General features: G+C 42.9%; 1 protein-coding gene across 1 annotated transcript in view; it reads left to right on the forward strand.

The window, feature by feature from the left end:
- Pdia3 (protein disulfide isomerase family A member 3) overlaps positions 1-21,797 on the forward strand; it is a 29,010-nt gene that overhangs the window by 2,814 nt on the left and 4,399 nt on the right. Inside the window, exons 2-7 of the mRNA XM_051144493.1 lie at positions 8,686-8,764; positions 10,930-11,047; positions 13,703-13,810; positions 16,643-16,772; positions 20,089-20,205; positions 20,455-20,580. Coding sequence (XP_051000450.1) covers positions 8,686-8,764; positions 10,930-11,047; positions 13,703-13,810; positions 16,643-16,772; positions 20,089-20,205; positions 20,455-20,580 — 678 coding nt within the window. The remainder of the gene's footprint in view (positions 1-8,685; positions 8,765-10,929; positions 11,048-13,702; positions 13,811-16,642; positions 16,773-20,088; positions 20,206-20,454; positions 20,581-21,797) is intronic.

Genomic DNA, 21,797 nt, shown 5'->3' on the forward strand with positions numbered 1-21,797 from the left:
CAGCAGTTAAGAGCACTGGATCTTCCAGGGTATCCGGGCTTGATTCCCGACACCCACGTGGTACCTCACAACTGTCCGTAACTCTACTTCTAGGGGAATCCAGTACTGTACACATATGCACAAACTTACATGCAGGCAAACACCCCTACCCACAAAAGTGAAGAATAAGATACTTTACTTAAGGAAAAGGGGTAAGGGAGGCTGGGGTGGGGGCGGCTCAACAATTAAGGGTGAGTGCTGCTATTGCAGGAGACTGGAGCATCTGGCACTCTTGCCTCTTTGGGCACTTAAATTCATGTGCACATATCCATACTTTGAAATAAGTATTGTAAGGTGTCAAAATAAGAGTCTGGGATAAAGTGCTTGCCTGCCTCATGGAAAGCTCTAGGCTCCATCTTCATTTAAGTCTACCCCTTTAATTTTGTAAGTGAAAGTGAAAGATTTCTTTGCAAACCACTGTTTCCATTATGAGGTTTGTTTTATTTTAAACAAGATTTTACATAGTGGAGGCTGGCCTTCCTAAATACTTGAGATAGAGATATGTGAGTTACCTTGTTTGGTGAACCTGTACGTTTGTAGGGATATGAGTATCTGAATTTCTCTGAGAGAAATAGCAGTGTTTACATGTTTTAAGGGTTTCTCTGTGTAGCCTTGACTGTCCTGGACTCACTTTGTAGACCAGGCTGGCCTCAAACTCACAGCGATCCACCTGCCTCTGCCTCCCTAGTGCTGGGATTAAAGAAGGCGTGTGCCACCACCGCCTGGCCGCGTGTTTTAAGTCTTAAATATCTACTTAGTTGTGCTTTCTATGGTTTTCTCTTTACATTTCCCTTCTGGTGCTAAAGATCAAACCTATGACTTTAACTTGTGCTTAGCACTGAGTACTATGTTACCCTCTACTACAATAGCAAGAAATAATATTTGTTATATACTGTTTCTGAGAGTATAGAAGAAATACAAAAGATACCATAAAACGGGAATTTGTGTGTGTCCATGTTTGCAGATATATTTGTGTTCACATGCAAGTATGTGTACAGGCTTTTGGGGGCTGAGGCTGACATGCTTTTTTTGCTTTTGTTTTGTTTTGACAGGGTTTCTCTGTGTTACCTTGGCTGTCCTGGACTTGCTTTGCAGACCAGGCTGGCCTCGAACTCAGCGATCCCCCTGCCTCTGCCTCCCAGAGTGCTGGGATTACAGGAGTGCGCCACCACACCCAGCTAAAATGTCTTTCTTGATTGATCTCCACCTTGTTTTTTCTGTTTTGCGACAGGGTTTCGCTGTGTAGCCCTAGGTGTCCCGGAACTCTTATCTAAACCAGGCTGGTCACAGACTCACAGAGCTCTATCCACCTCTGCCATCTGAGTGCTGGGATTAAAGGTGTGCTCCATCACACACAGCTTACTGTTTTTTCAACACTGAGATTTCATTATAATTTTTCCCTTCCCTGAATAATTAACTCACTAATCCTTCTCCACACTGGGATTCCTATAGGGAAAGAACTGTCAGCTCTCTATGAGAGGCTAAAATAATTGTATGAGACACAATGCAGAATGAAGTGATAATTACTGAGTAATGTATATTGGCATTATCAGCTGCTAAATATCATCTGAGAGTAAGTTAAATTTTTGTGGGTGTTTTGTTTTGCTTTGATTTTTTGTTTTTTAATATTGGCCAGGGATGGGTGAAAAAGATAGTAGGTTATGTAACAGAACCCTGATTTCCCTTTAAGCGCACCTAATTCTATTTCTGGTTGGTTACCTGAAAAAGGTGGTCTTTTCTATCCTCCTAGGAACCCACTTTGTACATTGACCTTATGGATGGTGCCATTGTTTAGAGCTTTTAATTGCTGTAGATTCTTCCCAGATTCATGTATCTTAGCTACTTTTCTGTTGTGACAAAACACTATGACCAAGGCAACTTGTTAAAGAGTTCATTGTGGTTTACAGTTTCAGAGCCTTGGAGTCCATGACCATCATAGCAGGGAGTAGTAGCTGAGGGCTGTTCACATGTTGAGACAAACTTGGAGCAGAGAGAGCCAAGTGGGAATGGTGTGGGTTTTAACCCTCAAAGCTGAACACCCCTCCCCTCTCCAAGCGACACACCTTCCAGTCTTTCCCAAATGGTTCTGCCAAAGCAAAAGGGGACAAGCATTCAAATATGAGCCCATGGGGGCCGTTATGTGTATGAATGGAGGATATCAAGTACCCTGGAACTGGGTTACACAAGGTTACGAGCTGCCATGTGGTGCCAGGAACAGAATGCAGATCGTCTCCTAGAACAGCAAGTTCTCTTACCTACTGAGCTATCTCTTCAGCTCGTGTCTTTAAAAATGCTTACTATCGTGGGGTCAAGGGCATGCTACCTTTATGTGGGTTCCAGGGATCTCCCCTTGTCAGGCAAGTTAGTAGGTGCCATCACCTGCTGGCCTATGCCATTGCCACTGCACTGCTCTGTACTGGAAATTGAGCTCCAGGCCTTAACCACACTAAGGAGACATTCTGCAGCTTGAGTTCATTCTCTTCCTCTACCCTTCCTTCTCTGTCTCTTTCTCTCCTTCCCTCTCTCAGGTAAGGGGATAGAGTTTATAAACCAAGTTTGGCTTTGACTTTAAAGACTATCTTAAAAACAGGCTGGTGAGATAACTGGGGTTATGGGCATGTGCCTTTGTGCCAGACTTTGCCTATTTATAAGGTTGATAGATTTTTTTTCCTCTTAATTTTCAGGATAGTTGAGGTAAAGATGTTAACTTTTGCTTTAATTTAGAGAGTAACTACATTAGAAAGTAAACAGCAAGAGACAGGCATCCTATATGCCTGTTAGCTCAATTTTTCAGAAGCTGAGGCAGGAGGATTGTAGGTTTGAAAGTGTCTAGGCTACCTAAAAAGATTCTGCCCGTAAGGGCTGGAGAGATGTCTCAGCGGTTAAGAGCACGGACTGCTCTTCCAGAGGACTCGGGTTCAATGCCCAGCACCTACGTGGCAGCTCACAATTGTCTGTAACTCCTGTTCCAGAGGCTCTGACACCCTCACACAGACAGCAGTCAAAATACCAATGTCTCAAGATAATTAATTAAATTTTTTAAAAAATCCTGCCCTCAAAAGAACAGGTGAAATGAGATCTCTCCTCTTGCTGCTGTGGCATTGTCTGCTGTGTGAGTATTAGTACCTGACTGTTGCCTCTCCTGTGCTATGTATTGCTAACTGTAACCATAGTACATGTTTCTTTCACGGTTGTCTGAAAACAGACTTCTTCAACATTAACTCTGCTATTCATCTTGAGTATTGTACTCTTTCCTTTCTGAAGCCTTAAATACTTAAGCCCAAACCTAGATCATATAGGCTTTAAAATGTATTCTTTGTAAACCTTTGGAAACTGGGCATAGTGCTACATGCATGTAGTCCCAACACTTAGGAGGGAGAGGCAGAAAGATTGCTATAAGTCTTGGGAGAGCCTGGTCTACATAGCAAGCTCCAGGCTAGCCAGGGCTACCTAGTGAGATTATGTCTTGAGAGAGAGAGAGACAGACAGACTTGGCTTTTTTTTTTTTTTTTTTTTTTTTTAAATCTTCTTTCAATGTAATTGAGCAGAAAGCTGGAGGACTATATAGAACTAAGTGCAAAACCAGACGGGGTGGTGCACACCTTTAATCCCAGCACTCAGGAGGCAGAGGAAAGTGGATTGCTGTGAGTTCGAGGCCAGCCTAGTCTACAAAAGCAAGTCCAGGACAGCCAGGACTGTTACATAGAAAAATACTGTCTTGGGGGGGGAGGACAAACAAAAAAAGGAATGTTGTACAGGTGCATGCTTTAGTAATAGACATACTAAGCTGAAGGAGGAGTGTCATGGCCTTGCTGAGGCTGTGTTGGGCTTATTTCAGGATAGCCTGGAGCTAGAGTGAGACTGTGTCTTTTAAAAAAGGATAACAATTCTCACCTGAGTTTCAATACCATGTTAAGAAGCTCTTCAATAGTAGAAAGCCTGGTTTTACAGTTGTATGGTTTACTTGATCATGAGAACTGATCAAAACATTAGCTGGTATACTTTTCCCAGAGGACTCAGAAACACCTGCTCTTGTATCCGGGAAGTCCTAACAGTCCCACAGGTACTTGCCATGCATTTGGGTGTATGGCACGTTCTTGTCAGTATTCAGCCAGTACCAGCTGTACATTATATCTCCAGAAGCCCAATGGGTTGCAGCGGGATCACTTTGAGAAGGTTGAAGACTTCTGTAACCTCCCTAGAGACAGTGAAAATAGAATACAGAAGGAAAAAAGACAGGCAAGGTGGTGCAATTCCAGGATTTGGGAAGGGGTGGTGGGTAAGGAGTTGAAGATGATGATCTTCCCTTACAAAGTATTGTGCCCCTGAAAAGTGTGTCTAGATAAAGAATTTTTAGCAACTGTGGCCAGGCGGTGGTGGCGCACGCCTTTAATCCCAGCACTCGGGAGGCGGAGGCAGAGGCAGTCACTGTGAGTTGGAGGCCAGCCTGGTCTACAAAGCCAGTCCAGGACAGCCAAGGCTACACAGAGAAGCCCTGTCTCAACAAAACAGGAAGGAAAAAAAAAGAGAGAGAGACTGTGACAAACAGGCTGGCGAGATGGCTCAGTGATTGAGAATGAACGCTGCTTTTACAGAGGACCAGATTCCATTCCTAGCATCTATATCTGGGCCTCACAATTGCCTGTAACTCCAGTTCCAAAGGGTCTGATTTCCATGGCTACCTACACAACCTGTGGCATACTCATACATACAAAAATATTAAAGAGAAAAAACTGCAAAAATGCATATTCTCCAAGGTCTTTAAGAAATTGTCAAAGTTTAAATGAAGGATCAAGCAGTAGCAGTGGCTGTAGTGGCAGAAAAGGAAAACAGTCTACCAGCATGCCCTGGGTCCTGTTGGCAGGGCGGGCGGGCGGGCGGGTCAGGGCAGCTTTCGCATCATACTGGAACCAAACAACTGTGGTTGTCAGGCTTAGTGACAAGTACATTTACTTACTATCTTTCACACCCATATACACATTTACTAAGAATATAAAAGGGCTGGAGAAATGGCTCAGAGGTTAAGCACACTGACTACTCCTCCAGAGATCCTGAGTTCAATTCCCAGCAACCACTTGGTGGCTCACAACCATCTATAGTGTGATCTGATGCCCTCATCTGGCCTATAGGTAGACAGTCAGGCAGAGCACTGTATACATAATAAATAAATAAATCTTTAAAATATACACACACACACACACACACACACACACACACATAAAAGGGCCAGACACAGTGGTGCATGCCTATAATCCCAGCACTTTGAGAGGCAGAGGCAGGTGGTTCTCTGTGAGTTTGAGGCCACCTTGGTTTACAAAGCAATTCCAGGACAGCCAAGACTACACAGAGAAAATGTTTTGAAAAAGCAAGCAGCCGGGTGTGGTGGCACACACCTTTAATCCCAGTACTTGGGAGGCAGAGAATCTCTGTGAGTTCGAGGCCAGCCTGGTCTACAAATAAGTCGAGGACAGCCAACATACATAGAGAATCCCTGTCTCGAAAAACCAAAAACACCCAAAACAAACAAAAAACCAAAAAGGAAAAAAAAGAAAAAGCACAGACTGCCACCACTCAACTAACCTCTTTCTTAGTGATCTATAAAGTAATGGTTCTTTATATAATCAGTGACATCATAGATGCAGTCAAAATGTGTGTATTTTTTAATTAATTTATTCTTCTCATAAAATATATCCCAACCTCAGCCTCCTCTCCCCTGGACCTATTGTTCCACCATTTCCCTTCAGAAAAGGGCAGATCGCCCAGGAATACCAACCAAACTTGGCATAACAGGATGAAATAAGTCTAGGCACAAGCCCTCATATCAAGGCTGGACAAGGCACCCCACGAGGAGGAAAAAGATCCCAAGAGCAGGCAAAAGAGTCAAAGTCTCCTACTCCCACTGTTAGAAGTCCCACAAGAACACCAAGCTGCACAGTAACACCGCATATGAAGAGGGCCGAGTGCTGATCCATGCAGGCTTTGTCACTGCTGCTTCAGTCTCTGTGAGCCGTGGTTAGTTGCTTCTGTGGACTATGTCTCCTGGTATCCTAGACCCTCTGGCTCCTACAACCCTCCCTTTTCTGTGGCGTTCTTCAAGTTCCATCTAATGTTTTGGTATGGGTCTCTGCATATGCTCCTATTGGCTGCCAGCTGCTCGAGGAAGCACCTCTGATGACAGTTGGGCTAGGCACCAATCTTTGAGTAGAACCATATTGTTAGGAGTCATTTCACTGACTTTTTGGGGTATGGGAGTAGGGTGGGGACATTTGCTGTTTTAGTTCTGAGCCATCCAGGCGGAGTTGGCCATAGGCTTGGGCCTCAGGTTAGCCCAGTCAGTCACTGGTTGGCCACTCGCATAGGCTCTGAGCCAGCATTGCCACAGCACATCTTGCAGGCAGAATAGATGTGGGCTGACAGTTTTGTGGCTGGGTTGGTGTCTCAGGCCCACCACTGGAAGCCTTGTGTGGTTACAGAGGTGGCCGGTTCAGGCTTCGTGTCCTCCTTTACTAGGACTCTTTGCTAGGGTCCTCCTCAAGGTTCCAGGAAGTCTCCAGTCTTCAGTGCACCAGGTTTCCACATTGCCTCTAAATGCCCTCTATTCCAGTGTTCCCTTCCCTTACCCTCTCCCTCCATCCCTCCACTACCAGATCCCTCCTGTTCTCATGCGCGCTCACCCCAGTCCACCTGCAAAGTTTATTCTATTTCCCCTTTCTTCCTAAGAAGACCTGTGTGTCCCCCAAAGTCCTTGTTACTTAGTCTCTTTGAGTCTGTGGATTGTAGTATGATTGTCCTTTACTTAACAGCTAATATCCACTTATATTTAATATATATCATGTCTTTCCGGGTCTGGGTTGCCTTGTTCAGCGTGATATCCCCCCCCCCCCACCCCCCAGTTCTGACCATTCGCCTGTAAATAACATGATGTCATGAGTAATGCTGCATTGTGGGAATGTACCACATCTTTTTCTTTAAGATTTTATTGCATTTTATTTTGTATGCATGGCAGGCTGAGTGGATGCGTACACACCATAGTACATGGGTGGAGGTCAGAGGGCGCTTTCTTCTGCTGTGTAGGTTCCAGAGATGGAACTCAAGATTATCAGCAGTAACTTTCACTGCTGGTCAACTCACTGGTTCCATTTTATGTATTCACTAACTGTTGTATAATAAATGAATGCTGAGACAGGGTTTCATTGTGTAGCCCTAGCTGTCCTGGAGACAGCTCTGTAGAATAGCATGGCCTTGAACTCACAGAGGTCCTCCTGACTCTGTCTCCTCAGTGCTGGGATTAAAAGCCTATACCATCACTGCCCAAAAGCCTATACCATCACTGCCCGGCATTGAATTTTAAACAAAATACAGATTCCAGTTATTTAATTATCGATAAAATAATTGCCATATGTGTACACATCATTTTTTGTTTTGTTTTGTTTAAACATCCCAGCATTTGAGAGGCAGAAATGAGCTTGGTCTGTATAGAGAGTTCCAGGACAGCCAGGCTACACAGAGAAACCCCGTCTCAGAAAAACAAACAAAAGAAACATGGGAGTTGTTGCTCTGACCCCACAGATGCAAATCCACAAGAGAGGTTATATTATAAACTAAACAGAATGGGTGCTGTTCAAAAAAGAATGCAAAACTGGAAAGATGTATACTGTCGCTCAGCATGCTGCCAGCATTATTGTAAACATGCAAGTTAGGAGCAGTTCTTGTGAAGAGAGTGAATGTGTGCATTGAGCACATTCAGCACTCTTTTTTTGTTGTGGTTTTGTTTTTCCTGACAGGGTTTCTCTATGTCACCTTGGCCAGCTTGGATTCACTTTGTAGACCAGTCTGGCCTCGAACTCACAGCGATCCCCCTGCCTTTGCCTCCCAAGTGCTGAGATTAAAGGTGTGTGCCACCGCGCCTGGCTACATAAAGCACTCTTTTTTTTTTTTTCTTTTTTTCTTTTTTTCTTTTTTTCTTTTTTTTACATTAAGCACTCTTAAGAGCTGAGGTAGCTAACTGAAGCCAAAGAGAAAGGTACTGTGGTTCATCTGAAACACCAGCCACTCCACCTACGGAAGCCCACAACATAAGAACTAAGGGAAAGGAGCTTGAGCAGCAGGAGTCCGCTCCCTGTGACATAACTCATTGGTTTAATGTTGAAAAACAGAAATGATAGGCATGTTGGGCAGTGGTGACAAACACTTTTAGCCCAGTACTTGGGAGGCAGAGGCAGGTGGATCTATGTAAGGTCTAGGACAGCTAAGGCTACACAAAGAGACCCTGTATTAAAAAAAAAAAAAAAAAAGTGGTGGCGCATGCCTTTAATCCAACATTCAGGAGGCAGAGACAGACGGATTGCTGTGAGTTTGAGGCCAGTCTGGTCTACAAAGCAAGCCCAGGACAGCCAAGACTACACAGAGAAACCCTGTCTCAAAAAGCAAAAAAAAAAAAAAAAAAAAAAAAATCTGTATTCAAAATTCCTGGGGTATAGCTTGGTAATAGAATAATTGGTGTAGTATGCCTACAGTCAGTGCAACAGAGGTTGAAAAAGGAAGGTCACAGCCTGGACTATGTAACAAGATCTTATCTTTTTAAAAAAAAAAATCTGTAAGTTTGTGTTAAACTAAGGCTCTGGCTTTCTTTCTTTTTTCATATAGGTGTGGACATTGCAAGAGGCTTGCTCCTGAATATGAAGCTGCAGCAACTAGATTAAAAGGGATAGTCCCATTAGCAAAGGTGAGCATCAATGGAGTCAGTGTGGAATGCTTTTATTACATGTATGTGTGAGCTTGTATGCATGTACCCATGTGAGTCCTTGGGCTTGGAACAAACCCTTTACATGCCGAGCTGTCTCATTGAGTCAAGTACTTTACTGGTATGTAAAACCAGTATTTCAGGAGGGGGCGTTGAGAGATGGCTTAGTGGTTAAGAGCATTTGACCCCTCTTAGAGGATGTGGGTTCATTTCCCAGTACTCACTTGGTGGATCACAATTATTCTTAATTTCAGTCCCGGTGGAGCTGATGCCTTCTTCTGGCCCCTACAGGCACTGCGTGCATCTGGTACAAATACACACTGGCAAAACACTTACACACAAAATAAAATGTAATTTTTTTTTAAAGGAAAGAAAGAACATGGTAAATAAGAACCAAGGAGCAGATAAAAACGATAAAGGTATAGTTGTAAGGCTGAGAAGGAAGATTCTTCCTTTGATGGTATATGGAGGCCGTTGTATGAGCCAGAGAGACAGAGGCCGGAAGACAGAAGCAGAGTGGGAATAGCTATTGAGTAATATGCCCTGGTGTTAGCGATGATCAGGAAAAATGACATGGGATCTTGCAGAATCTGTAGCCAAGTGGTTAATTGTAAGATTGGTGTTTGTTTTCATAGTGCTTTAAGAGCCAGCTGTGATGGTGGCTCATGATGCCAGTATTTGGGAGGTAGAGTCAGGATTAGAAATTTAAAGCCAAGCTGGGCGTGGTGGCGCTTGCCTTTAATGCCAGCACTCAGAGGCAGAGGCAGGCAGATCTCTGTGAGAGAAACCCTGTCTCAAAAAAAAAGTTTTAAGACCAACCTGAGTTTCCCTGAGACCTTGTCTCACAAGCAAAGAAACAGGCAAAATTGTAATGCTTAATAAAATTTGTCATTATATAGTATTCATAGCTGTTCCAGTTTAAAGGTCATGTCTCTGCTAACTTCAGATAAGTTTTTTGTTTGGTTGGTTGTTTGGTTTTTTTTTTGGTTTTTCGAGACCGGGTTTCTCTGTGTAGCTTGGCTGTCCTGGACTCACTTTGTAGACCAGGCTGGCCTCGAACTCAGAGAGATCCGCCTGCCTCTGCCTCTCGAGTGCTGGGATTAAAGGTGTGCGCCACCACGCCCGGCCTGATAAGTAGTTTCTTATTAGAAGTTTTTAAGCTGGGCGTGGTGACACACCCAGCACTTGGAAGGCAGAGGCAGGAAGATCTCTTGAGTCCAGCCTGGTCTACAAAGTAAGTCCAAAACAGACAAGACTACACAAAGAAGCCCTGTCTCAAAACAACAGAGCAACGATAATAAAATTTAAAAATAGAAGTTTTAAAACTACATTTAGCTGGTCGTGGTGGTCATGGAGGCATAGGCAGAGAGATATCTGTGAGTTAGAGGACAGGGCTTTGTACGCCGATAAACCCTGGCTCAAAAAAACCCTACATTTAATCCTGACAATAAGCAACTTGCCATACCAAAAAAAGCTGTTTTGTAATTTTTCATATGACTATGGGCATGAAAATAACATGAAGATATTTTATTTGCAAGGTTGTATGGCTATACAGTAATTTTCTGAACCTCACAATTTACCCATCTTTGGATCAAATCCCAGTGTCTTATAAAGGTTAATGTGTATCCTGTGGTTTTAAACCAATTGTTTGCTTTTAATGTAACAAGTATTGATGCATTACCAATACACAAATTATATACAAAATCAAATTATATCCTATTCCAGCTAAATGGTGGGTATGCTTAAGCACATACTTTTGGACATAATTGTCACCAAAGTAAAAATAAATTATCTGTTAGGGCCGAGAGTGTAGCTTAGTGGTAAAGTGGTGCATTTGGTCAGGACAGAGACTAGCTTCGTGGTAAAGTGGTGCGTTTGGTCTGTAGCATGGTAAGGGGTGGGGGGGGGGGCATTATTGAAATAGTTTAAATACTAATTTTAGACTTTTTATATGAAGCTAAGGAATCTACATTCTAAAGCATCTCTTGGGCAGTTCTGATCTAGTTATGTAACACCTGTACAGCTTTTAGGCCTGATGACCTGTGGTAAGTATGCCAAGAAGTATTGATCCTCTGGGTATTTGGGACTATGATAAGATCTTGCAATAGGTACTTAGATAACAAGATACCTCTGGTTCTAATCTTTAGGTGGATTGCACTGCCAACACAAACACCTGTAATAAGTATGGAGTCAGTGGCTACCCAACCCTCAAAATATTTAGAGATGGTGAAGAAGCAGGTGCTTATGACGGGCCTAGGACTGCCGGTAAGGACCCTGGACTGCTTTAACCCAGGCCAGGCTTACATTTCTTTCTTTTTATATTTTTGAGACTTCAAATACAAGCTCAGCTACACATGTTTTCATTTGATAATTGCTACCAGCTTTACTCTGTGTCAGATAACCTTGATAGTAGGTGTTGGTGTTCACTGGTCCTGCTTTTCTGGAGTTTGTGTTCTAGCTGATGGAAGGAGGCAATTATATACATGTGGGCTTTAAGTCGTGGTAGAGTACTTGACTGATATGTGCAAGGTGTTAGTTTCAGTTCCCAGCATAGCAAAGAAAACGTATCTAGTGCTCATTATGATGGCCACCACTATTTTTAAAAAGTGGTGGGGAAACTGGGGGTGGTGGTATATAAAATGGTCTGGAAGGGAGCTCAGTGAAGTCGCTTGGTTCCCACGATTGAGATAGCCTTGGGTTGGATTAGCAGCATGCACAAGAGATACATACAGACACTGAAGATTGAGAGAGATTAGAACTGTTGTTCACTGTTGGTGGGAATGAAAATAAAGCTGCTATGGAAGATGATGTAATGATTCCTCCAAATTTTTATTTATTTATTTATTTATTTATTTTTTTGGGGTTTTTTGGTTTTTCGAGACAGGGTTTCTCTGTGTAGCCTTGGCTATCCTGGACTCACTTTGTAGACCAGGCTGGCCTCGAACTCACAGCGATCCACCTGCCTCTGCCTCCCGAGTGCTGGGATTAAAGGTGTGTGCCACCACGCCCGGCTTTCCTCCAAAAATTTAAAGCGAAGCTCACCACTGGGTGTCATGGTGCATGCCTTTAATCCCAGCACTGAGGAGGCAGAGATGGGCAGGTCTGGTCAACATTGTATATTTCAGGGCCCTGTCTCAAAAAAAACAGAAATGAAGAGCTCAGGATCATCCTTACCTATATAGTGAATTTAGGGCTAACCATAGCTACATAGGACCCTATCATTAAAAAAAAACAAAACAAAACACTTCAGGTAACCATACAACTTAAAATCTGCATATGGAGGAGTTTGTTTGTTTAGGGCCTCAGAAGCATTGGTTTTGTTTTTTTGTTGTTTTGTTTTTTGGTTGTTTTGTTTTTTGGTTGTTGAGACAGGGTTTCTATGTGTGTGTAGCCTTGCCTGTCCTGGACTCCCTTTGTAGACCAGGCTAGCCTGGAACTCACAAAGATCCACCCACCTCTGCCTCCCGATTGCTGGGATTAAAGGCGTGTGCCACCACGCCCGGCCTGCCTCAGAAGCATTGTAACCACTGAACTACTACAAGAATGGAAACTGGTTTACTAATAGAATGGATGTTTACTGAACTTTTAATGTGATGGGCACTGTAAAGCCTGTTTATTTGGAATTTAATTGGTAGTCAGGAAAGAGGTTGGAAACAGGAGGGAAATCTATTACGAAAGCAGCTTAAAAAATATAAATTCCTGTACTCTTTGACTGTAGGTTTACTTCTAGAAATTTACCTTACAGATGTACTGTGCATACTCACCTGTAGACAAGGTTGTTTGTCATGGAATCTTTTGAAAAAGCTAGAGATTAGAAATAATGTCTGCCAGTTGTCGTGGATTAAATAAAGTCACTAAAACACTGGGCAGCTGTAACATGATTAAAGGCTGTCAGGATCTCTCAGTGGGTAAAGGCGGGCCTTCAGTAAATGAGTTTAGGGTGCCACCACCACACCAGAAAAAAAAAAAAAGGAAACAGGTGTATGTTGACATATATATTGCCATTTTGAAGATAAAAGTATATAATTTTCTATGTATATGTGTTAATTTAAACAAAAATCCCAATCATTCTATTTTATCAGTAAAGACTCGGGGCCAGATACTGGGGTGAAAACCTCCTAGCTCAGAGAGACAGAGAAAGCACCCAACTGACCTTCCTACTCAGCTCACATCCCAGTGGAAAAGGCCCCAAAAGCTAGCTAGTTCAAAGCTCATAAAGCCAAAGAGCTGAAGAGCTCTCAAGAGCTAAACCACTAAAGCTAAAAGCCCCTTCTACTTCTACAGCCTTCAGCTCAAAGTCCTTTCTACTCTTTAATCCCTGTCAGCTGGTTTTTTGCTCTGCTTCTTGACCTAGGGTTAACTTTATTAAAGCATGTGTACAGAAAGCTCTTGGATTAAAGGGGTGTTTTTAGGACTCAGCCATGCCAAACAAGAGACAGGTTTTTTACAGTTCACAGTCTTATTACAATGGAATCAAATATCCTATAATGTATATATATTTGAAGGATATACCAATTACTATTTAGCTTTTTTAGCTAAAATCAAGTGGAAGGGTACATAAGCTAAAGCTGAACTTTTTATGTATGAGAAAGAAATTGAGTGGTGTAGGGACTGGTGTAGGAAGAAAACTTCATTGGAAACATACGTTGCACCTTTTGATTGTTTGTTTGTTTGGTTGGTTGGTTGGTTGGTTTGGTTTTAGTTTTAGTTTTTTTGAGACAGGGTGTTTCTGTGTAACATCTCTGGCTGTCCTGAAACTCACTTTGTAGATCAGGCTAGCCTCGCTTACAGAGATCTGCCTGCCTCCCAAGTGCTGGGATTAAAGGCACGTGCCACCACTGCCTAGCCCTTTTGAAGTTTTAATCATTTCCAATCCTTACCTTCTCAAATTACATGTGTTAATATAATTTTATCTTTAAGATGGAATTGTCAGCCACTTGAAGAAACAAGCAGGACCAGCTTCAGTTCCTCTCAGGACTGAGGAGGAATTTAAGAAGTTCATTAGTGATAAAGATGCCTCAGTGGTGGGTAAGTAGCACATGCTTGTTGATGCCACAAGACTGATTGGGTTGTAAGGAGCCTCTGCATTGGGGGACCAGCAAGTTAGGGCAGCGCAGACGAATGTGAAGCAGTTCATAGAGAGCTGGGTCAGCACGCTGTAATGGGGGGACTGGTGCCTGTTGCAGACCTGCATTAGAGACATCAGGGTCTATTTCAGTTAGAGGACCAAAAGCATGGCGCACACCTTTAATCCCAGCACCCAGGGAGGCAGACGCAGGCGGATCTTTGAGCCAGGTCTACAGAGAAGCCCTGTCTTGAAAAACACAAACAAAAAGGCCAAAATAGAAGTGTTGGCTTACCCTCCACCCCCTCCCCACAGTGCTGAAAATTTAGCCTATCTCATCACTCCTCCCAGGCAAGCGCTCTGCCACAAAGCTATGTATAGTCTTGCTGTGTCCCTTCTTCAACTCAGAGTTAAGTCTTTTGTACAGTAGTTAGATACAAATAAGGTTTAAGGTAAGAGATTACAAATAAGTAGTCAACTCCTGTGTCTACTAGCAGTTCCCATGGGTGTCTTTGTGATTGTACTGGCCAGGGTTCTGTAGCTGTAAACACCTGAGGCTGAGTCAGATGCAAAGAGAAGAGAATTATCTTATAGTTGGGGTTTTCAAAAGGGCAGTGGCACCAAAATTTAAGTTCTGGTGCTGGTATATTTAGCTACATCTCATGAAAGGAATTCATACAGCAAGGAAATATTTTATATTGTAGGCCAGAAGCCAGAGAAGAAGGGGAGGTGCCAGGCTTACCAGCATACCCAATTTAAAGAAGTGTGTGTGTGTGTGTGTGTGTGTGTGTGTGTGTGTGTGTGTGTGTAAAACACACTGAGGTTAAAACTTTGGCCTCTGGGGCTGGAGTGATGGCTCAATACTTAAGAGCACTGCCTGCTCTTCCAGAGGTCCTGAGTTCAATTCACAGCAACTACATGGTGGCTTACAACTATGCCCTCAAAGCCCTCTTCTGACATGCAGGTGTACCTGCAGATAGAGCAGTCTAATACATAGAATAAATAAAATATTAAAAAACAAACAAAAAACCTTGGCCTCAGCCGGGCGTGGTGGCACACACCTTTAATCCCAGCACTCGGGAGGCAGAGGCAGGCGGATCACTGTGAGTTCGAGGCCAGCCTGGTCTACAAAGTGAGTCCAGGATGGCCAAGGCTACACAGAGAAACCCTGTCTCGAAAAACCAGAAAAAAAAAAAAACCTTGGCCTCAGTCTGGCAGTGTTAACACATGCCTTTCATCCCAGCTCTGAGGAGGCAGAGAGCAGGTGGATCTCTGAATTTGAGGCGAGCATGATGGCACACTTTGTTTATTTTGGGAGACAGGTTTCTCTGTCTAGCCTTGGCTGTCCTGGACTCAACTTTGTAGACCAAGTTGGCCCTGAACACAAAACAATCTGCTTTCCTCTGCCTCCTTGAGTGCTGGGGTTTTCTTTAATTTCAGCTCTCTGGAAGTGGAGACAGGCAAATAGAACTCTTGTTCTAGGCATAGTGAAAACATACCTTGTCCCTTCCAAAAAAAGAAAAAAGAAAAGAAAACCACTTTAAATTTAAACCTGTGGAGGCTGGAGAAATGGCTCAAAGGTTAAGAGTACTTTCTGCTCTTCCAAAGGTCCTGAATTCAGTTCCCAGCAACCACAACCATCTATAATGAGATCTGGTGCCCTTTTCTGGCATGCAGGTGTACGTGCAAGCGGAACACTGTATATATAATAAGTAAATTTTTTTAAACCTGTAACTGGTGTTTGCATTTGTTAATCTGCTAAATCTAAAATAAAGCTGATTCTCTGCAGTAGCAGGTATTTTACCATTTAAATTTGACTTAACCTGTATTTAACAAATGTTACCCTGCATGCTAGAAAGATGGCTTGGTAGTTTAAGAGTATTTGCTGCTTGTCCGGAGAACTAGAATTCTGTTTCCCACCCTCAGGTTTGGTATAACTCTAGCTTTAGGGGTACTGAAGTCCATCTGGCATCCCAACTACCTGCCAGACAAGTCATTCACTCATCTAAAAGTAACTAACCATAGAGCTGGGCACAGTGACACATGCCTATAATCCTAACTCTCTGGGGGGACAGAGCCAGATGGATCTCTGAGTTTGAGGACAGCCAAGGCTCCACAAAGAAACCTTGTCTGGCAGGGGAGGGGTCAAAAGACCCCTTTAAAGACAAGGAATGTAGGGTGAAAAGGTAAAGGGATTATAGTGCTTTGAGATGGGGTTTCTTTATAGACCAGGCTGGCCTGGAACTCACCCTGTATAAATAGGCTAGCTGTATAGTTACAGAAATCTGCTTCCCAGGTGCCAGGATTAACAGTATGTGCACCACCATATTTTGTTTTATGTGTATGGGTGTTTTGCCTGCATGTATATGTCTCAGATCCCCTGGAGCTAGACTCACAGCTTTGAGCTTCTGCGTAAGTATCAGAATTGAACACAGGTCCTTTGGAAGAATAGTCTGCTCTTGAACACTGGGCTAATTCTTCAGACCCTGTTGCCAGGGTGTTTTAATCTTCCTAATACCTGAAGAATATTTCCTAAAACTCCTACGAAGTGAGGCAGTTTGCCCATATCTATTCTGGAAAAGTGGAAGAAAGACTTGAGTTCTACCAAATCCTTTCCTGTACTTTATCTAGAGGGTGGGGGAAGAAATACTGTGTCATATATCCAAGACCAGGCAGCCTGGTCTTTGCCTGAATTACGGTGTCTATCCATAAGAGACTGACTGAAGGCTTTGAAAACTAGAAAAATGTTAAGTCACAGCATTGGTTATTCCTTATGTTTGACATTTCCTATGCAGGTTTTTTCAGGGATTTATTCAGTGATGGGCACTCGGAGTTCCTAAAAGCAGCCAGCAACTTGAGAGATAACTACCGATTTGCACACACCAACCTTGAGTCTCTTGTGAAGGAATACGATGATAATGGAGAGTAAGTAACTGATTATAAGCAGCTAATATAAGTAAACATATGTAGATATGTAAGTGTTGTGGTAGACATTTGCTATAGAAATATATAAAGTGAGGGAAGGTTTTTCGTTTTTTTGTGGGCTGAGGCATAGTATTTTTTTTTTTTAATTTTTTTAGTAATTTTTGTTGCATCTCAATGGTTATCCCATCCCTTGTATTTTCCCATTCTTCCCTCCCTCCCATTTTCCCCTTATTCCCCTCCCCTATGACTGTTCCTGAGGGGGATTACCTCCCCCTATATATGCTCATAGGGTATCAAGTCTCTTCTTGGTAACCTGCTATCCTTCCTCTGAGTGCCACCAGGTCTCCCCCTCCAAGGGACATGGTCAAATATGAGGCACCAGAGTACGTGTGAAAGTCATACCCCACTCTCCACTCAACTGTGGAGAATGTTCTGTCCATTGGCTAGATCTGGGTAGGGGTTTAAAGTTTACCGCCTGTATTGTCCTTGGCTGGTGCCTTAGTTTGAGCGGGGAGGCATAGTATTAATTAAACTTTAAAAAACCTAAGGCTGAGGGTGGTGGTACACATTTTAATCACAGCAGAGGCAGTCAGATCTCTGTGAGTTCGAGTCCAGCCTACAGTCCAGTCTAGTCTACAAAGCGGGTTCAGAACAGCCAAGGCTACACAGAGAAACTATCTGGGTAAAGAAAGGAAAGGAAAAGCTATAGGAGAGACGGCTCAGTGGTTTAAGAGCTATAACTCCAGCTCTGGGGGTTCTGAGACCCTCACACAGACATACATGACGGGGCTAGAGGGGTGGCTCTGGCTAAGAGCTAGTGCTGCTTTTGCAGAGGACTAGAGTTTAGTTCCAAGCATCCTACCAGGCAGCTCACAACTACCTATAGTTATTTCAGGAATTCTGGCAGGTGTTCTTCTGGCTACTGTGGGAACCCCCATGAACAGCATAAGAAAAGGCTTCATAGAAGGATGTGGTTGGCCTTTTCTTGAGAAAAGGATCTTGCAGTATAGATCAAGCAGGACTTTAACTTATAGCAGTTCTGTCTCGGGACTATGCCCAGTGAGAAGGTGATTGTTAGAGGAACTTTTCCAGGTAGAATATGGCAGTTGGGCTGGAAATTATTCTAGATCAAAGCTCAGGAAATAGCTCATCAGTAAAGTGCTTGCTGTGTACCCACATACAGAGCGTTAGCGTGTTGGTGTATACCTATTCTGGTTTGGTTTAGGTTTTTTGTTTTGTTTTAACATTTTTTTATTTATTTATTATGTATACACCATTCTGTGTATGTGTGCCTGCCTGCCAAAAGAGGGTACCAGATCTCATTATAGATGGTTGTGAGCCACCATGTGGTTGCTGAGAATTGAACTCAGGATCTCTGGAACAGCAGTCAGTGCTCTTAACCTCTGAGCCATCTCTCTAGCCCCTTGATTTAGTTTTTTGAGACAGGGTTTCTGTGTATAGCCCTGGGTGTCCTAGGACTCACTTTGTAGAACAGGTTTGCCTTGAACTCATAGATCCACCTGCCTCTGCTTCCTGAGTGCTGGAATTAAAGTCATGGGTCACAAAACAACAGTAAAATAGAAAAGGCTCTAACAACTTTTATTGTCACATTTACTGTCAGCTGTGGTACCAGGATGTTCCTAGTCCTATACAGATTTGGCAATATGATATTCTCCAATGCTAAGCTGGTTTACCACTTTTATTGGGTATTAAGAATTTCATAAATTTGTGTTGGAATTCAAGAGCCCGTAATTCATTTTTTGAGGGGTAGTTTCAAGACAGGGTCTCTCCCGAGTGCTGGGATTAAAGGCATGTACCACCACACCCAGCAAGAGCCCATAATTCTAATTTTAGTTTCACTATTGACTTCAAGGATGTTGGACCAAGTATCAATATAATCCTTAAGGCTTCAGATTGTCTTGTTCAAAAGGGAATTAAGAGTAAATAATTTGCTTCTTATCTTTTTTTGTTATTTTTAATATTTTGTCTATTTGTATATCTTTGTGCCACGTACATGCTTCATGTTCAAAATGTGATGAGCCTCCCTGTGGGCGTTGGGATTGAACGGGAGTCCTTTGCAAGAACAAGTGCTCTTAACGACGGAGCCAAGTCTCCAGCCCCCTTTTTTGGTTTTTTGGATTTTTCAGACAGGGTTTCTCTGTGATAGGCTTGTTTGTCCTAGACTTGCTCTATAGACCAGGCTGAGCTAGGATTAAAGGCATGTGCCACCACGTCCGGCCCCGTATTTCTAATTTTTATTTTATTTATTTATTTTTCTAGACAAGGTTTCTGTATGTAGCCATGGCTGTCCTGAAGTTCACTCTGTAGACCAGGCTGCTCTTGAACTCTCAGAGATTCTCCTGCTTCTACCTCCCAAATACTGGGATTAAAAGTGTGTACCACCACTGCCAGGCAAGAATACTTTTTTAGTCAGGCCCACTTTGGGGGGGGGGCTTTTTTCTTTTTTTAATGAGTTATTTATTTGTTATATTTATAATGTTTTGCCTGTGTGTACACCTCCACACCAGAAGATCTCACTATAGAAGGTTGTGAGCCATCATATGGTTGCTGGGAATTGAACTCGGGATCTTTGGAAGAGCAGCTAGTGCTCTTAACCTCTGAGCCATCTCTCCAGCCCCCGGGCCCACTTTTGGAAAGCAGAACTGGCACCTGGATTAAGGCAACCGATACCGACTCTCATTGCAGTTCTTGGGGCGGAAGCTATCTCAACCTATTCTCAAACTTTAAATGGGTAAGAAGCCCAGCTCGCTGGCGTGGAGCTGGGCCTAGAATGCGAGTACCTAGTTTATTTCTGTTATGGTACCAGGAATGGAACCCAAGGTTGGCAAACACTCAAACTACATCAGGTTTAAAATAGGGTCTCTCTGTAGTACTTCTAAAATGCAGAGATTACAGGCATGTCATAGTGCCTGTCTTGTCAGAGTTTTGGAGTTGTTTTTTTGTTGTTGTTGTTTGTTTGTTTCATTTGTTTTGTGTTGTTTTGTTGTTTGTTTTTCAAGACAGGGTTTCTCTGTGTATCCTTGGCTGTCTTGGAAATCACTTTGTAGACGAGGCTGGCCTTGAACTCACAGCGATCCGCCTGCCTCTGCCTCAGAGTGCTGGGATTATAGGCATGTGCCCTTGTATCCCTGGCTGATTTGTAGAGCAGGCTGGCTCTAAACTCCTAGAAGTCTACCTGCTTCTGCTTTCTGACTGCTTGAATAAAAGGTGTCCAGCTTATTCTGAGCTTTAAATAAAGTATAAGAGACAATTCTACTGTCTGTTGCTAAGACACTTTTTGGTTTTGGTTTTTAAGGGGGATCACTTTATTTCGTCCTTTGCATCTTACTAACAAGTTTGAAGACAAAACTGTGGCATATACTGAACAGAAAATGACCAGTGGCAAGATTAAAAAGTTTATTCAGGAAAGCATGTGAGTACCTCTTTCCTTGACTGGAATTTGTTTTGTTTTAGTTTGTTTACCTCAGTCAATTAACATGCGAGGGATTATAATTTGCATAATTTTGAAGCTATAATGTGTGGGCCCAATAACTCTATCATGGGTCCTGTATGTTGCTCAGTACTTGTATTAAATGTTGATAATGCCTTATAAATGCTATCCCTTTGATAATTCCATAATACAGCTAGAAATCGACAAAGCTAACGAAATATTGTATTTCAGTTTTGGTATTTGTCCTCATATGACAGAAGACAATAAGGATTTGATACAAGGCAAGGACTTACTCACGGCTTACTACGATGTGGACTATGAAAAGAATGCTAAAGGTTCCAACTATTGGAGAAACAGGTACTAAACCATTCTTCCCCTGTGTGTAAACATGTTTCCTTGTTATATTAACAGCTCTCATCATCCTGTCTTGTTACGCTGGGATGTAACTGTAAGGCTAGGGATGAGAATGAAGCGGTGATGTAGTTTAGTGCAGTCATTACCTAGTAAGCACAAAGCACTGGGTTTGGTTCCCAAGCACCATGCATATAGACCAAAAACCAACTTGCCTATTGTTAGTTCTCCTACCTGCTGAGTCAGGTTGAGCCATCTCACCAGCACGGCACCACATTTAAAAAACAAAACCTGGGAGTGCTGTCACAGGTGCAATACAAGTATTTAGAGGAAGAGACAGGGTAGCCAGAAGGTTAAGGCTATCCACGCTACATACTAAATTGGTGGCTAGTTTGGACTGCATAAGAGTCTGTCTTTAAAGTGCCAGGCGCACGCCTTTAGTCCTAGCACTCAGGAGACAGAGGCAGGTGAATTGCTGTGAGTTTGAGACCAGCATGGTTACAGAGTAAGTATAGGACAGCCAAAGCTAATACAGAGAGAGACTGTCCAAAAAAAAAAGAAAGTGTGTCTTTATAAGAAAGACAGGGAGCTAGACAGTGGTGGGCACCTTTAATCCCAGAACTCAGGAGGCAAAGGCCAGCAGATCTCTGAGTTCGAGGCCAGCCTGGTCTACAGAGTGGGTCCTGGGACTGCCAGGGCTACACAGAGAAACCCTATTCTGGGGGGGGGGGGGAACAAAACAATAATTAATTAATGAAAGGGGCAAGTGGAAAGGAACACATGGCTCCAAAAACTGGGTAAAGTCTTAAGGACAAGTAACACATGCTATTTACAGAGTCTTTTAGGCATGAATTCTCTCTTCTTTGCTGTATAGTGAAATACAGAACCCTGATATCCAGTGCACTTAAAACAGTGTGCCTGCTTGTTTACAAGTTCTCTGGGTCCATTTTACCCTTGTATAAATGTTCTTTTCAGATCAGTTTTTATGCTTTTACAGGTAAGTAATACAAGAAGACAATTGCCATGGATTATGTGCCACCAACAATAATTCCAGAAGGCTGAATAGATCATAGAACTCCTTGCTTTCTAGCATCCTGCTCCTTGGTTTCAAAGACTTAGCCTGGCGTGGTGATGCAGGCCTTTCATCCTAGCACTCTGTGTTTGAGGCCAGCCTGGTTTACAAAGTGAGCTCCAAGACAGCTAGAACTACACAGAGAGAACTT

This window comes from Acomys russatus, chromosome 4, assembly GCF_903995435.1.
Source record: "Acomys russatus chromosome 4, mAcoRus1.1, whole genome shotgun sequence".
Lineage (NCBI taxonomy): Eukaryota > Metazoa > Chordata > Mammalia > Rodentia > Muridae > Acomys > Acomys russatus.